Source organism: Saccostrea cucullata, unplaced genomic scaffold (assembly GCF_032062105.1).
Source record: "Saccostrea cucullata isolate Sc308-1 unplaced genomic scaffold, CSIRO_AGI_Scuc_v1 ctg1, whole genome shotgun sequence".
Taxonomy (NCBI): Eukaryota; Metazoa; Mollusca; class Bivalvia; order Ostreida; family Ostreidae; genus Saccostrea; species Saccostrea cuccullata.
In genome coordinates, this window is record NW_026920581.1 from 1,141,800 (window position 1) to 1,160,787 (window position 18,988).

Consider the following 18,988-nt stretch of genomic DNA (forward strand, 5'->3'; position numbering starts at 1 on the left):
ACCGCCAAGCAAGCCGATTTACACCTTGCGTCATTTTTCAAAATCTACGACGGACGGTTAGTGCAGTAATTTAAATTCGAAAATATTTAATTGTCTGTCTCAAATGTATATATAAGTAATAAATAACAAGATTATAAATTAATGGAATTGAATTGGGTTATACGTGATCAAATCTTCTGAGAAGGCCTTCGGCCTTCACAGGATTTGATCACGTGACCGACCCACTTCAATTCCCATTGAAGTTTATAAACTTGTTATTTATTTCTTAAGTGAATCCGGGATCCAAGTCTTTCTAGCTTGTTGCCATGTCGATAACTAGCTGTGACGTCATTTACCAACACTAACCACACTCTAGATTGTCTGCAGAAAAATCTACCATTGGCAAAAAACATTGGTACCACTGGCATGCCAATGGTAATTAATTTTACCAACGGCAACTTTTGTCTACCAACGGCAGAACTGTGAACGCACCCCTTGTAAGTTTGTAACCTCTTTTACACACTCCCGGTAAGCAAACATTCTTACTCGGAAACTCTCGCGCAAATTTCTGTACACAACACAACGTGTTGCAAAACAGAAGATGTTGAGCAATGTCGTGAGTGCTTTGGCATCCCAAATTGGTGCTAGTGTTCAAGCTATTAGTTTTCTACTGTCGTTGTTTATAGGTAAGTGAGAGTATATCCAGTTGCGATTGCATATTACGTGAAAGAACTAAAAACGTAATTGATCATTGTGCCCCCATGCATAACGTGGACAACCAGGGTTTGCAGGATACACAACCATCAGCTGATCATAGTGTGTTTAAAATGACAGCTAGTGGCATGAGTAACATGTCAGTTTTATTCATATATCATATTTACAATTCATTCGTTACGAATACTAATCTTAGAAATAATTGTAAATGAAGAAGGCTCTCGATCTGGAGTAAAATTAAGGTAACACCTAGTGTGCCTAATTTTTTTTTTTACTTTCATAATGAGGTAAAATTCAATAGAAATGCAGTGGTGTGTACGGACATTAAAAAGGAGCTCGAGAGAGAAATTGGAGTATTAAAATATAAAATTATTCAACTGATAGAAAGTAAACAGAAATTTTAAACAGTTCAGTTAATTAATTGGCACTTCAAAATTCATGTGTATATATATACAAGAATAGATATGGGTTACCCCATATCCAAAGATATTCGACTTTTAGATTTAATATGTTTAACAGTGTTTAATGACGTTAATAAAAATAAAACTGCACTGTCTAGTTATAGAACTTGTGTAAATTTCGTGAGTTCGTAGCATTACGGTCACCCAGTCTCCTAACCATGCTAACAAACAGTACACATACCAGGTACCTATGTCCGCAACTACACACACGTGCGATGGAGTTGTCAAACGGACTCCCGCGAACAGAGAAGTTACGATGGCAGACAGAACTTTTTTCATAATTAGATCACATGAATACAAATTCTGATTAATAAAAGTTAAACGATTGTCAGTTTAGAAATCCCCGGCCAAAATGCATGCAGTTCGGGTTTTGTTACTAATTTTATTGGTATTCTCCCTATGTGTAGTTTGTCTACACACGTGCAGGAATCTGCTCAGGGATTGAAAATTCCGTCATTTAATATACTACACACACAGAATGATTATTTTTTTTTCTCTAAGAGGAAACTATATGATAATTCACGAACAGTTAACATGATTTTACTACAGTTGTTGATATAGTATAATCAATTCATCGGTGAAAAAAATATCAACCGAAGAATGACTAGATATTCTCTGTTATCAAACATGTTAAAAAAAAAGCTGAGGAGGGAGGAGGGAGCGAGCGTAGGAATATTAACATTTTTTATTTGCATTTAGGGGGGAAAGAGATCTTTGGAGGAAAAATTAACATTAATTTTGGTTTCTTGTACGTATGAAATACACAACATTATTCTTATCATGAACAATTATGTTTTATCTACTTATTAATGATGGAACTATTTTCGTGGGAACAATATGTGTGAGTCGCTGCTGACTACAGTAATATATCTTGAACTAATAGTATGCACTGATCGAATATATTCAAAACGTATCACCGAAAGAATTAACATGTTTATATGAGATTAGTCATGTTAGTTGAGAAAGAAGAAAAGCAATAAAAATTTGCAATCCCCTTGAAAAATGTCACTCCAGTCAGCAAAACAAAACAAAAAAAAGGTTATGAAAATATGAAAAAAGTTCATCAGGAATTGTGATGCCACAAGTGGAGGTGGTAAGGTGTGAAGATGAGAAAGAACAATGTACAGTAAAAAGTAAACACTAGCTATTATGTACTTTATTTCGGAAACATTCACAGCCACAAACTATTTCCCATCTTTGACTCCACATCATATGGCCCCCATTTTATGTGGTAAAGTTATCAATGAAAGTTAAAAAAAAATGTATATAGTTGCACCATATTGATACTGGTCCATTGAAATAAGATGTCAGTTTGATATTTACACATGATTATAAATGTAATATTGTACTTTCAGGGTACCCTTTGGGATTCCTCCATCGTGCCTTCATTCATGGAAAACATGAAAATATTCACCATTTGTACTTCACTCTAACAGGAATTGCTGTTTATTATTTTAACTTTGGTAAGTCTTTTGAAGTAAAGTGAAATTTACTTCACAGTATTAGATACACTATACCTGTAAATTATAGTGTTTTCAATTTACATGAATGGCATGATTATAGGACACATGATACTATAAATATCAAGTTTTAAAGCTTAGATTTATTTTACCCTGAAATTTTTTTCATCTGAATTTAAAATGATAACAACCCACCGACCCCCACCCTCTCCCAAACACACATACACACACCACCACACCACCCACACCACCATCAAGAACCCAAAAGTCACACGAAATGATTTTATCACACAATAACTTTGGAAATCAATGCGTACATGTCATAAAGGTTTTTAGTGAATTTCCTTAAAATGAATTCTGTTGAAATGTGAACTTCTTTCAATTTGAAATTAATAGATTTCCTTCCTTGATGCAATAGAAAATAAAGATACATGGTAGCTAAACCTTTTAGTTTAAGAAGTATTTTATTCATAATATACAAAGAAGTATACAATGAACATGAATTGAACAGCAGGCCAACAGCCTATATTAGTTCTCTCCATACCTTTTATCATGAAGTACAAAAGCCACTTCAATAAGAGTATATCACTGGCAGAAAAAGTCTATTATACTTAATAGTGGTATATGTAACAGGAAAGGAAAAAAAATGTACCAGGAATTGAACTTGGACCCCTGTATCACAACTCAGATGCTCTACCTACTGAGCTATACCCAAGCAATACCCATGGCCCAGATCATTACATTCCTCTCTTCTTAAATTGTCCTTGCCCTCAAAGACACAACCCAAGTTCTTATTAGCCCCTGGCAGGACTTTCACCTACAAAACGAAGGGTGGTCAATGGCACCGGATTTGTAACAGGAAAGGAGTAAATGTATGGCTGGACCTTGAATTGAACCCAGGATCCCTGCATCACTAGTCAGGTGCTCTACCCACTGAGCTTCCCAGGACAAAATCCAAGGTTCAAGCGGGGTGTGCTGGCCATGTCTTGTAATTGAGATACTTTGGAAGCTAATTCTTAACACAAAGATTCCTTATAAACTAGAATCATGGGATTTTATTCATATTCATTTGAGCAAGTTCAAGGTCACTGATAGAAAAAAATGTTTTATCTGTCGGAACATGGTTAAGTCAATAACTTTTTTTTTTGATGTTGGATGCAGCATTTAAAAAATAGATTGCAGCTGGTATATAATTTCATGGGCTTGTGGTTATGATCTCTTTTTGTATCTTTCAGGATTACATTTTGTTCATCCCCTCATCAATATAATTGTGATCTATGTTCTGCTTAGAGTAGCTGGTGGATCCAAGATTTCAGTGGCCTTTGCTTTTATCTTTAATTCAGTAAGTATTCTAATATTATTTGGCCAAGTCTTCATCAAGCATTAAATATTTTTAAAAAATTGAAAATCTATAAATCTTTTTTTGGTACTGATATTACATTAAATATCCTGTTGTCTTAGTGATTAAGGCTACAGGCTTACAAATGTCACTGTATATTTCCTTCTCAGTAATTGAGCAGCATACAAAATGCTTGATTGCATAAGAATTATTATGTAGTCTATAAGTAGTCTTATAAAGAGATAACAGTCTACCATCAGCATGTACATGTAGCTGGGAAGTTGAAACATGCCTTTGTGGAAAATTGCATAAATAGGAAAAACATTCCTCTCTTTATGACTTGAGAAATATTTTATTTGTTGTATATGCATTTTCAATTGTTGGTTCTCTGGAGTATATGTCAGTAACAAAACATTTGTCTGATAAAAGACACATTACACTGTACAATACAACAAGTCATGTTTAAAATTTGTTATAATGCATGTGACCTGCATTATTCTGATGAAGAATCTGGTTTAAGCTTTCAAACAAATTATGATCAGTGGGGTAGGATGGGGATGCTTATGTATTACAAGGGGAAAGTAAAAAACAGAATGGCAAAGCTGCTCAGGTGAGCAATGTGGCCCTGACTGTTGATTCTGCATTACATTAAATATCCTGTTGTCTTAGTGATTAAGGCTATAGGCTTACAAATGTCACTGTATATTTCCTTCTCAGTAATTGAGCAGCATACAAAATGCTTGATTGCATAAGAATTATTATGTATGTATATATTTTAAGATAACTGCTACCATCAGCATGTACATGTAGATGGGTAGTTGAAAAACATTGTGAAAATGATATAAATCCCTCTCTTTATATAAATGTTATTTGTTGTGAAATTAGCCACCAGGTATAACTTTCATTATGATAAAAGAAAATTTTTAACAAAATTGATTTTTAAAGAGCTATAAATTGTCATAATGCATGTGAATGTTTGAAAGAATCTGGTCATAACATTTTCATAAAAGATTTAAGTGAAGACAAAGTCTCACTGAGTCTGAAATTGGCATTCAGGATTTAAAGTTTGAAGAAGATGTTTAAATTATATATTAAATATGTCATCTAAAACACAGGGAAAATGTACATTTGTAACTGTCATTTGTGAAATAAGCCACCAGGTATAACTTTCAAATGAAAATTTTGCCAAATTGATTTTTAGCATAAATTTTAAACAAATGTTTGAAAGTCAAACATTCATAAAAGGAAAAAACTAATTTAAGAGAAGTTTGAAGAAAAAATTATGTAACTAATGTACATTTCAATGTCCTTTTGTTTAATCATCAAATGTGTCATGCATTTTTTTTTGAATGTAAACATTTAGAAAACTAATTTAAGAGAATACAAAAATTTTAACATGCTTCCCATTGGTGCAGTGGTTAGACATTTGCTAAGAATCTTGGAGTAGGGAGTTGATCCTTGCAGGTTCGAATCCCACTATGTTACGTGGAGACTGTATCATCCGAGGTCTTTCATAGTTGCTGTTGCAAAAAAGTTCCCAGGTGATTAAATGCGGTAGGTGTTGAGAACAGGTCTAAAATACAGCCCTTTACTAGCAAATGGTGGCTTCTCAATATAAGTGAAAAATTTTCAAAGGGAAATTACCCTCTACAAAGAAACAAACAAACAAACAAACAAACAAAAATATGCCTATTATGTCAAATCAGAAGCAGTTTATTACCTGTGATGATTTTGTTTTAATTTAATTCTTTTTTTTAGCTATATCTTATGTATGGATATTTACAAATAGACCAGGAGGGCTACGCAATAACATGGAGCACCCCACACTGTGTCTTAACACTGAGGCTGACTGCCCTCGTAATGGACTATTACGATGGAAAGAAATCACAGGTATGATCCTCTAAAGGTTCTAAATGTGTAACAAAGGCAAATTATTTAAACTTCTTGTCAACTGTAAGGAAATAATTTTAAGAATTTTTCTATCCCATACATTTGCTGCCTTTATTCCATACAATATGTCACAATAGTATACTTTACACTCCAGGAAGTTGGTGTGAAATGGAAATCCTACCACTTCCTTCCTAAGTTGGATAACTGATAGTGTATTACAACCGGAAGGTTTCTGTAAGATTAGGAAGGGGTAGACCTCAGAGTGCCATCTTGCCGTTGTTTCTATAGATATGTGCATTTTAAATTGAATGACCCAAAATCTGTCTCCCATTGCATTTTACTGCGAGTGTATATTTAGTACGTACATATAATTTAATTTAAAAAAAGATTACACATTTTAAGAAATTTAAAACTTGCTAAAATAAGGAATAAAAAGGAAATGTAATAATTATATAATAATTAAATCTCATAAAAAGAAATCTATTTTTTTAATGTATAGATGAATAACATGCACAAAGCACTGTTTTAAAACAAATTTGCCTTTTTATGCCCCCCTTTGAAGAAGGGAGGGCATATTTGCTTTGCTGCTGTCTGTTGGTTGGTTGGTCTGTCTGTCGATCCACCATCAGTTTCCATTCATTTTCTTCACAGAGGTTGCACATATTGAAATAAAATTTGGTATACAGATTTATCATAAGAATACCGGTGTCTATGTCAAGGTTTGTTTTCAGTATGATCGAGCCATTTTGGACAGAGTTATGCCCCCTTGGACTTATAAAAATTCCAATTATTTTCAGTTTCCTTTCATTTTCTTTGCAGAGGTTGCACATAATGTAATGAAATTTTGTATACAGATTATGAGAATGTTTAAATCAGTTTCTGGTATGGGTATGATTGAGCCATTTGGACAGAGTTATGCCCCTTGGGCTTTGAAAATTTTCAATTATTTGGGGAGGGGGGGGGGGCTTAAGAGTTTAACAATCATCTATTGCTTTAAATAAGACTTTCTTTTATTCTTAATAGGACAAGTTATCCAAGGATCAGAAGGAGAACTATATCTCAGACATTCCTTCCCTGCTGGCCATGTGTGGCCATTCCTTCTTCATCGGTGGAATGTTAGCGGGGCCGCAGGTAATCAGGCTTATAATTTTTACATTACAGATAAATACAGCTAATATCCTTGTGAAATGTGTTTATTTATTCCAATTCATGTGCCATCATTTTCAGTTTGGGATGAGGAAATATTTGGCCTTCACAAGAGGAGAATTCAGTGCCCTGATGGCTAAAGATGCCTCTAAAGAAATGCAAAACCATCCTCCTGCCAGGTAAATACATTGCATATATGTATATGTGTGTAGTTAAGGACAAGAAAGCTGTATTGTCTATATGACTGTTAAAGGCCATCCTTAAAAAATTGTTTGTTTGGAATTGCCGCCTGAAGGGTTTCAGACACTAGGGAAATTATTTTATTTTTTTAAACAAGAAAAATTTAAAATTTTTGATAAAAATCTTAGTAAAAAGTAAATACATTTTCTGACTTTTAAATAAAGTATCTTCCACTAATTTTACATAGATCTGACACTATCTTTCGGTGTTTTGTATGGTGCATATGATACATGAATAATCAAAAAAATTGATTAAATAAAAAAAATTCCACTCTTGGTCATAAAAAGGAGGGGGCAAGACACATCCAAACAAACTATAAACACACTAGGATTCTACAAGGTTAAAACTGTATAACATTATTCTTCCACTTCATTCCTCCCAATTCATCTTTAACCAGGTCATAAAGCAAGACACATTTAACACACTCTGTAGTACCGGGGGTAACTTAAAATAACATTTGTGCCAGGTTAAAGCTTTTGAAAGACCCATTTTTCTGCCATTGACCATGACCTTTTCCAAATGACCTTTGTTCAAAATCGAGGCATAGCCTTGCTTCATAAGCAATCCATTCCTTTTTCCTTTTGAGTTATTTTGAGAGAAGGTTGAATATTTATCAACTTTTTACCAATTACTTTGAAAATGTGCAAAAGGCCAGTGGTTAAGGTCATGGCACACTTTCAGATCTAAAATGATCTTTGAGTCGAATTAAATGTTTTCATTAAAAAAAAAAATAAGAAAAAAAAATTTCAGATTTAGGTTTGTTTGTTAGTATTTTTTGCTGTTGACCTTGAATTTGCCAATGATATTGGGTCAAGGTCAGTTTTTTTGTTTACTGATGACTTTTATTTGTAGTGTGGGTCCTGCCTTGACCCGGCTGAGTTTAGGTCTATTCTACATTGTCCTTTTCCAGGCTGGTAACATTTTCTTTACCGACGACTTCTTCTACACACCAGAATATCAGGTTTGTCCAATATCAGTCTAATTAAAGCCAAACAAACATATTAAATGCAGTGCCTAATTGATTTTGATGGACAATATTTTTAGGGCTGTATTGATTATATAGTGAAAATACATGAATTCTTTGAAAATCTTCTTCTCTGCTCCTGGGTATTAAATAGACTAAATAAGTGTATAGTTATGATGAGCAAGAGTGCCTCTACCAAAATTGTGAATTTTGTGGCCCCAGGGTCAGGGGTTCTGGTGTTAGGGCGGAGCTCTATTGATTATATAGTGAAAATATTTGAAAATCTTCTTCTCTGCTTCTGGATATTAAATAGACTAACTAAGTGCATAGGTATGATGATCAAGAGTGCCTCTACCAAAATTGTGAATTTTGTGGCCCCAGGGTCAGGGGTTCTGGTGTTAGGGCGGGGCTCTATTGATTATATAGTGAAAATACATTAAATCTTTGAAAATCTTCTTCTCTGCTCCTGGGTATTAAGCAGATGAACTACCTATATAGTTATGAGCAAGGGCCCTAATCTTCCAGAATTTTGAATTTCAAGGCCCCAGGGTCAGGGGTACCATGGGGGGGGGGGCTGTACTTATATACTGAAAATAAATGAATTGTTTGAAATCTGCTCCTTGGTATTAATCAAATATTTTTGAAAAGCAAGGATGCCTTATCAAAAATTATGCAATTTGTTGATCTAGGCATAAGGGTCAGGGGTTCATGTGTGGTAAAGGCACTACTGATTATTGCTGCATATTACTGATTAGTTGTAATGCATTTTTTGTTGCCCTACCCTGCCTATGGGTATTAAGTAACCAAACTAAGCAACTGCTAAGTGTATAGTTATAATGATCAATGGTGCCTCTTTCAAAATTGTGAATGTCATAGCATCTGGCTTAAAACATGAATTAAATTCAATCACTGAAAAGTTGTTGCAGAATGCTCAGGTGACCTATAAGGCCCATGGGCCTCTTGTTTTTTATGAAAAAAGTATGAAATTAATGTAATTTTTAATTATTTTTTGTCATGAAAAAAAATGTTTAATTAAACATCCATCATCAGGAACTGATATCTTATTAAATCACTGGTGTAATTTCGGAGAAAAAAAGATACCTGTGGTAAATACATGGACAAGAAATTAATATATGAAAAGAAATATATTTTTATTTAAAGTTTAAAAAAAAAAGACAAACAAACATATTCATGTTTGAGTCTTTTAAATGATTTTTCTTTCAAAATGAGAAAACTGTGAGCTAGATCAAAGTTTTGTGTAGAGGTAGTATATATATTATGTATTAGGTTGAGATATTCTGATATTTCAATTGCATTAGTATAGTTAACAAATTCCTTACTTTAACTTTTTGAAAAGTTCTTCATGAAGTAATGTGTAACAAGTCCACTTCCTGTTGCAGGATTTAAGACTACTCACCAAGTGTGCCTACATTATGGTGTGGGGACAGCTTCATTTCAGGAAGTATGTGGGGATTTGGCTTATCTGTGTAAGTTTGATTTTATTACATATGTATGATAGGGACAGCTTGTACAAATATTGCCAAACTTCAGTTGTTAAATTGTTGCTGGGTTTATGAAAAATTAAGTACATTAAAAAAAATCCATGATTTAGTAAAATTTTAATGAAAGAAATTTTGTGTTGTACTGCGGTACAGTTTATCAAGAATTGCAATAGAATAGAGATGAAATTGTGAAATTCTGAATTTCATTCAGATTTTGTAATTTATGGAATTTTATTATGTATAAAGGAAATTAAGATAGAAGAAATTTGCAGCCCTTATTCTGCATTTAATCATAAAGCTAATATCTGACATTAAAAGCTATTTACAAGATGTACCGTAAATCTGGAAATTTTAACTTTGATTCATTTTTGCGAATTTGGGTCAAAAAGCTGTTGATTAATTTTTACGATTCAAAATTTTGCAAATTGTCACTGGCACTAAAAATAAAAATCACTGAAGATTTTCATATCAGGTTATGTTTCAAATTAGTATGCACACTAAGAATACCACCAATATACTCACAATGGGGCAAGAAATTGCAGAATCGCTCCAAAACAATTTTGATAAAAATACAAAAGGATTTGCACCGAAAATAATTTCTAAATTAATTATAACAAACATTTAGAGGTTGTTTATGTCTCTTAACCTAAAATATAATCCAAATAAAGACAAAAATATAAATAATTTTCTCAACGTTTGGTTTTTTTCTCACCTAAAATTTACACACCGTGATTACATTTGGAATTTGTAGTTCGAAAATACATGGTTAGATAAATTAAGGCAAAATATACTTAATAGCATAATATCGAAATATATTTAACTATATGGCCGAAAATTATGAAAATTTGTCAAATGTGTATTTTGATTACTGTGCACTAAAATTGCTTCAAAATTACTCAACCATGAAATGTATGGCGTCACGTAGGGGAAATGATAAAAAGCCAAAAACACGTGCATGTTGATGATGACAATTTTATGATCACATTTTGTGGTGCTAATCGATGCATTGGAGTTATAGACATCGTTTTCCGCATTTGAAATCAGTATAAATTCCGTGCAATCATGGTATGGCTGACGTAAGTTACACTGGTTCCAGTAATTGAATTGCGTAAGTGAATAAAAAGGCAACAAGATGTTGCTGTGCAGTTTGTTTGAAACTTTTCAACAAAAAAAGATTTTTCAGTTTTCAGAGAGTAAATTAAAAGGTTTCCAACCAACGATGGCGGTGACGTTGACGCGAAACAACGTCCCATCAAGACAGGGCTTTTCATCATGTCACCTCGGTTGTTGTCAAGGCGTTATCACTGAAACCGATATTTATACAGCAAACTATCATACCACACCTAAAATTGACAGAAATTCTCTGCTCTAATTTGGTCCGCAAGCATGGCAACTTTTACGTCGATTTTACTCTCACGCGCTCACATACGCGTCGTGTGCGTAATGTTTTTAGCATGTTCACACTGGGAAAATTTAGCCAGTGTTTGTCGAGACCTTTCACAAACATTCACGTTACTAAACCAGCTGGATTCTGTAAATTGAAAATTCGTGGCACTCATTTGGCGGGGGGATTTGTTGGCTTTGGAATAATACAGCTTCTATCAACCATTAAGACTATTGTCGGAAGCGTTGAATAATAATCAAATGAGAAAGATAAATGCTCTGGTGTACTCAATGCACAGGAAATTCAAGGCTGTTACCAATGTGCAAGGAAGATGATGAGAATTTTTATTATAATTTTGGGGGGTATCGACATATCAATTTCAATAACTCAGGAATTATCAGTCAAAGTCACACAAGATTTTGGTAACTTGTAGATTAAAGATGAATTAAAATGTTTGATAACAGTACTGGAAAACATTTTCGAAATAATAGTTTTAATTTAATTTAAAAGTAAAATATGCGTTTCTTTTTCCTTTCAGTATAATTAAAAAGGGACATTGTCAAACCATCGGATGATATTTCATATAATGAGGGCAATTTACACGCACGAGTAATTAACTTGTAGTTGTAGTAGTATAAGCAGGTTTCTTTTGAAAAATGACTAGTGCTTACCGACGCCTATCCACCGAGTTAAAAAAAGACACCAGCTTTCAGAAAAAAAATTCTTTACATGTTGTTTTATTTCTAAGAAAAATATTTTTGCGAATGCAATGCACGCGCAAATTTGCTAAAAAATTTATCTACAGTAAAAATTTCCAGATTTACGGTACAACATGTATCAGTAATGCTTGAAGAATAAATCCTTTATTGTAATATTGTCATATAGGAGGGCATTTGTATTTTAATGGGACTGTCATACAATGGAAAAGATGAGAATGGTAACATACTCTGGGATGGCATGACCAATGTTAAACTGTACCAACTAGAGACGTGCAGTACATTCAAAACAGCCATCGAAGCCTTCAACCACAACACCAATAACTGGATGTTTAGGTACTTTGTACTGTAAATCACTTTTTTATTCACACGAACTTAATTTCTGCTTAACTACAAGTACATGACACAGTCTGCTACCAAAAAATTCATTCTTGCATATTTTAGCTCACCTGAGTTGAAAGCTCAAGTGAGCGTTTCTGATCAATAATGTCAGTCATCCATCTGTCTGTCTGTATAGCTGTCTGTCCATCCATCTGTCCATCTGTAAACTTTTCACACTTTCAACTTCTCAAAAACCACTGGGCTAATTTTAACCATACTTGATACAAAGCATCCCTTGGGGAAGGGGAGTTTTAATTGATAAAATGAATGGCCAACCCCCCTTCCAATGGGAGATAATCAAGAAAAGACCAAAAAAAGGGTTGGGTCATTAAAAAACTGTTCAAATCATGACCCTTTGGGATAGGGCGGGCCTGGGCCACAATAGGGAATCAAAGTTTTACATTGAAATATATAGGGACAATCTTAAAAAATCTTCTTCTCAAGAACCACTGGGTCAGAAGAATTGAAACATGTGTGGAAGCATCCTGGGATACATCTTCGCTAGCCAAGGGTTTCTGATACGCTACTCTCCTTATAATCCCTTGGCATACGGTGTTGATAGAAGTTGGGGTTTTTTCTTCAAGTTCTAATTGGGATTTGGTAAACCCGGTCGACCAATCAGCAATTGTTTTTTGTAAATGACGATATTTGCGTTCGGGATACTTCTTGACTCTTTAATCTCGGAAATGAAAAATGCAAGTAAACAACGATCCATAAGATAACATGCAGTTCTATGAATTAATAGCTATGGTGTCATCCAACATCCTCTAAATATGTGATTAAGAATCTATATTGAAGCTTCCGATTTGTAATATAAATAATAAATAAACATAACTCAATTATTGCTTCTTGATTATTCTTGAAAAAACCTTGATTGAATTCTTTTTTTAGCTCTACTGGTCAGAGACCAGAAGAGCTTATGCGATAGTAATGCGTCCGGCGTCCGTCCGTCTGTCCGTCTGTCTGTAAACAATTTTTCAAAATGCTACTCCTCCTACAGTTTTGGTCTAATTTCAATATAACTTGGCACACAAGTACACTACACTAAGATACATAATTCTGTGTATCGGTTTTTGATTTCGATGAACGGTGTTGCCGTGGTTACTAAAAATAGAAATTTCTGTGAAATTCTTTCAAAATGCTACTCCTCGTACAGTTTTGGTCTGATTTCAGTATAACTTGGCACACAAGTAGACTACACTAAGATACATAATTCTGTGCATCGGTTTTTGATTTCGATGAACGGTGTTGCCGTGGTTACTAAAAATAGAAATTTCTGTGAAATTCTTTCAAAATGCTACTCCTCCTACAGTTTTGGTCTGATTTCAGTATAACTTGGCACACAAGTAGACTACACTAAGATACATAATTCTGTGTATCGGTTTTTGATTTCGATGAACGGTGTTGCCGTGGTTACTAAAAATAGAAATTTCTGTGAAATTCTTTCAAAATGCTACTCCTCCTACAGTTTTGGTCTGATTTCAGTATAACTTGGCACACAAGTAGACTACACTAAGATACATAATTCTATGTATCGGTTTTTGATTTCGATGAATGGTGTTGCCATGGTTACTAAAAATTAAAATTTCTGTAAAATTGTTTCAAAATGCTACTCCTCTTACAGTTTTGGTCTGATTTCAGTATAACTTGGCACACAAGTAGACTACACTAAGATACATAACTTTATGCATCGGTTTTTGATTTCGATGAACGGTGTTGCCGTGGTTACTAAAAATAGAAATTTCTGTGAAATTCTTTCAAAATGCTACTCCTCGTACAGTTTTGGTCTGATTTCAGTATAACTTGGCACACAAGTAGACTACACTAAGATACATAATTCTGTGTATCGGTTTTTGATTTCGATGAATGGTGTTGCCGTGGTTACTAAAAATAGAAATTTCTGTGAAATTCTTTCAAAATGCTACTCCTCCTACAATTTTGGTCTGATTTCAGTATAACTTGGCACACAAGTAGACTACACTAAGATACATAATTCCGTTTATCGGTTTTTGATTTCGATGAACGGTGTTGCCCAGGTTACTATAAATAGAAATTTCTGTGAAATTCTTTCAAAATGCTTCTCCTCCTACAGTTTTGATCTGATTTCAGTATAAGTTGGCAAACAAGTAGAATACACTAAGATACATAATTCTGTGTAACGGTTTTTGATTTCGATGAACGGTGTTGCTGTGGTTACTAAAAATAGAAATTTCTGTGAAATTGTTTCAAAATGCTACTCCTCCTACAGTTTTGGTCTGATTTCAGTATAACTTGGGAAACAAGTAGAATACACCAAGATACATAATTCTGTATATCGGTTTTTGATATGATGAATGATGTTGTCGTGGTTACTAAAAATAGAAATTTCTGTGAAATTCTTTCAAAATGCTACTCCTCCTACAGTTTTGGTCTGATTTCAGCATAACTTGGCACACAAGTAGACTACACTAAGATACATAACTTTGTGCATCGGTTTTTGATTTCGATGAACGGTGTTGCAGTGGTTACTAAAAATAGAAATTTCTGTGAAATTGTTTCAAAATGCTACTCCTCCTACAGTTTTGGTCTGATTTCAGTATAACTTGGCAAACAAGTAGAATACACCAAGATACATAATTCTGTATATCGGTTTTTGATATGATGAATGATGTTGTCGTGGTTACTAAAAATAGAAATATCTGTAAAATTGTTTCAAAATGCTACTCCTCCTATAGTTTTGGTCTGATTTCAATATAACTTGGCACACAAGTAGACTACACTAAGATACATAATTCTATGTATCGAATTTTAATTTTGATGAACGGTGTTGCCGTGGTTACTAAAAATAAAAATGTCTGTAAAATTGTTTCAAAATGCTACTCCTCCTACAGTTTTGGTCTGATTTCAGTATAACTTGGCACACAAGTAGACTACACTAAGAACATAAAGAGACTTTATCAACGATCATTATTCTATTTAATGCTGTTTATAAAGTTTCAAATCCCAGCTGCTTAAGTACTTTCTCTTCCTTTGCTATAAGTTCAAACCAGTAGAGCTTCAGTCTCGACAGAGACTTCTGGTAAACATGCGTGTTTATTTCTGTCAATGACGCAATCTGCGCGGACCTGATAGATTTGAGTTCACGTGTCGAAAACCATCCCGTCTTTTGACTTCACGGAAAGCCAAGGGTTCATGAGGAGAGAAGCATATCAGAAACCCTTGGCTAGCAAAGATGCCTGGGATAGTGTAAATCATAAATCATTCAAATCATGACCCATGAGGGTAGAGCGGGGCCACAAAAGAGAATCCAAGTTTTACATTGAAATCTATAGGACAAATCTTTAAAATTCTTCTTCTCAAAATCACTGGCCCTGTAAAGCTGAAACTGATGTGGAAGCATCTTGGCGTAGCGTAGACGTTTAATTGTTCAAATCATGTCCCCAGGAGTAGCACGGGGCCACAATATAGGGAAACCGAGTTTTACATTAAGGGAAATAATTTTAATAGCATTTCAAACTTTGCTTTTTAAAATAAATATTGAAGGTTATGTACAAATTTTGAATTCAGTTTTAAATTGCCTCATGGTCCTGGAGTCTAAAGATCCAGATTTCTAGAACATATTGATTGTTTTTCAGATACATATACAAAAGACTACAGTTTCTAGGTAGCCGTTTAATATCCCAGGCTGTTACTCTGGTATATCTGGCTGTGTGGCACGGGTTTGCTTCAGGGTACTACATGAACTTCTTCTTAGAGTTCATCATGGTCAACACAGAAAATCAGGTACTATAAATAGACAGGAATTAATAATGAATTTAAAATAAGAATTATTTTGTAAAACTGATTAAAATCTTCTTGGGAAGATCCTTTTAATTTATTATCACAAAGTTGTGTTTTATTGTTCAGTAAAATTGATTTGTTTTCTTTGTTTGTTCTTTTCCTTTCTACAGATTATGGTGCTGGAATATAAAATTCCTATTTTACACGAGATCAACAGATCTCCTACTCTACAACCATTCCTTTGGCTGGTCAAGAAAATCTTGTTGTCCTTCTCTGTCAGTTATGCCTTAGTCAGCTTCTGCATGTTAACCTATGACAAATTTATACCGGTAAGTGTACCACTGTATAGAATTTGGCCAGGGTATACACTCATGCCAGCTCATTCTTAAAGCATTTTATTTCCTCTCATCAATCCATTCCATCAGCTTGTGGACAAGAATCAGACTGAATTCCATTCAAATTTGTAGGGATCATGCCACATACTTATGTTTTATAAGAATCCCCCAAGTCCTTGTTTGTAAATTTGATTGAAGAATCGCACATCAAATCAATGGAAATGAATCAATTCTCTGCTGGTGAACAATGTGGCCTATGGGCCTCTCATCTGCTCACCTAGTATTGATTAGAGTAGATCACCAGCTATATTGAATCCCAGTAAAGAACTGAATATCTAGCTTTGTCAGATTTTGTTCTGTTTACTGTTTACAGGGTTATTTTCACCCAATGTTATTTTCGCCCTTTCACATTTGCAAACAATTTAGCCCCATTTTCAATTTGCTCAGAAACAGTTTCAAAAAAAAAAAGAAGAGAGTGAAAATTTCCCTGTATACAGTATTAGTCCTTGCATTACAGATTTACTCCTCGGTGGGATATGCTGGTCATGTGATTTATCTGGGTTTCCCTATCCTCTACATGTTCCTAACAAGAGTCATTCTGACGTCCAAAAAACCAGCCGGGTAAGTACACTGCGGAAGTTAAGGTGTGAAGTAAGTCCGATCTTTAACTGAAGTTTTAGACCCAAAAAGATGGTGGCTGAAGTAAACTTTTCTGATCAAGGTATACATAATTATATATAATATATATATATATATATATATCTGAGATGATTTTCATTTTTTATTTTTCAGAAAAACAAGTTAAAGAGAAAAGGGGAGCAAACCTGAAGCCCATTTCACTTCCACAGCAGCTACTAGGCATTTTTAACTGTACACTATACAGACATCAGTTTGTGATTTTTTGAGAAAGATTTAGATTTGATTACTTTTTTTAATACCACAGAGGATTTTGTGTAGTACCTGTACATGTGTCTTATTCCATTCCTCTGTATGAACAACCATTATAGCTACAGAAAACAGAAGTATGTAGTTGAAGAATAGTGTTAAAGTAGTTTGCAAAATTTTGGATGTCTTTCCCTAAGGTAGAATAATTTATGTGTCCAGACTATTAGATTAGAAAGTATTTTTGACTGATTTTACTTCATGTGTTATAGGATTTGTACATCTTGATGCTTGGGGTATAAATCTTGCACAGCACAGGTCTGTAATTATGTAATGAAATGGTAGCTAGACAGAATTGGAGAACAAACACCCAATACCTTTACATGAAATTTACAGTATGACAGGTGATTGGTCATAACTCACATTTCAGTGTTGATATAGCCCATGTAACAATGCATTGGTTAGTGTATTTTATGCATAAGATGTCTACTTGTAGTTCTTTTTTGATGTTTGATATTTATTTATTGCATATTTTGTTAGTTTGTCAGAGAATAATTTATATCATCTTTGAAGTACAAATTGTATCAATATACTGTTACTATATGCCTGCCTTTTTTCCAAGTTATAGATATTCCACAGAATAGCAACTTCTGTTCAGTTTGTGGCTAGAATATAACATGAAATTTTTAGCTTGACACTATATCCCTTATATTTACTGGGATGGTGGGAAAAATGTCTGTAGAAAATTTGTGACAGCTTACATGCATAAATTAATATCACATAGAAGAAAATGTATTTCTGCAATATATGCTTTATACTTGCACCCATCATTTTAGATATCAAGGTTTGTAATTGAATAAACTCTTTATATAATTTAATGTACCCTGGTAATTAATGTTTAACTAAAAACTCTTATTTACATATCTAGATGAAGTCATATTTGAAATTAACAAACACAAACAAGTAGTTGATTAAATCTCCCTGAGATCTGCAAGTCTTTCGAATACTGTAGATAAATCAAAAAAAGTGACAAATTTAAGATGGTATCTAGTTTTATGAATACCTTTGTGCATATCAAAAGACCTTTGTGAATATATATACATGTATCCTTTTAAAGGTAATTCTTTCTTTTTAACAGTGGTTAATGGGAATGAATAATTTGTTATTTATATAATAACTATTTATTTTAAACATTCACAATGATTTTTAATGTTGTTCTTTTTTCTTGTTCAGCAACTCTCAGGTATAACAGCTTGGGCTTGTGGGCTTCTTATAAATATAAATTGTGTGTCCAATAATTTTTCAAGTGATTTGTTTTTGTATCTTGTAAAAATATTACCACAGTAATAACTATTTCTATGTGCCTTAATTGATGTGTTTTTATGAATGTTTTGATTTTCTATTCCACTTGAAGAAGAATTTTTTTTCAAGGTTACCAGAGTCTCTTAGTTGATTTAGATTTGTCTGTGTTCGTCCTTCATTTGAGAAATAAACGACCTTTTTTTTTTGTGAATATGGAGTTATAAAATAATGTTGCTTTGCAGTCAAACCGATTTTTCATACAATGATACAGCCAGCATGAGTAACAGAAATCCATGATTGGTCGACATTATGAATACCGGCCGGTACAGTAAAACTTGTTTCTTGTGACAAAAACTTTCTTGGGTACCACCAAATTTGACTTCTTGACTTTGGAGTTTGACCCACTTTTACAAAGAATTACGACACTTTAACTTTGGCTTGCTAACTATTCAAAAGTTATGGCAAAGGTATGAGGTGCCGTTTTGGATTTACTGCCAAAAAATGATATCACCTATTTGAATAGGTGATATCACT

The 18,988-nt window shown here is 33.7% G+C and overlaps 1 protein-coding gene across 1 annotated transcript; it reads left to right on the forward strand.

Moving 5' to 3' along the window:
• The first annotated feature begins 541 nt into the window (after positions 1 to 541).
• Positions 542 to 18,665, forward strand: LOC134252332 (lysophospholipid acyltransferase 5-like). Its single transcript, XM_062734775.1, has 13 exons — positions 542 to 665; positions 2,510 to 2,617; positions 3,850 to 3,956; positions 5,712 to 5,843; positions 6,867 to 6,974; positions 7,071 to 7,168; positions 8,082 to 8,190; positions 9,594 to 9,680; positions 11,965 to 12,131; positions 15,791 to 15,938; positions 16,106 to 16,264; positions 16,788 to 16,891; positions 17,063 to 18,665. Exons 1-13 carry the CDS (start codon positions 581 to 583, stop codon positions 17,073 to 17,075), a joined length of 1,425 nt encoding a protein of 474 aa, XP_062590759.1. The 5' UTR covers positions 542 to 580; the 3' UTR covers positions 17,076 to 18,665.
• Positions 18,666 to 18,988: the final 323 nt, after the last annotated feature.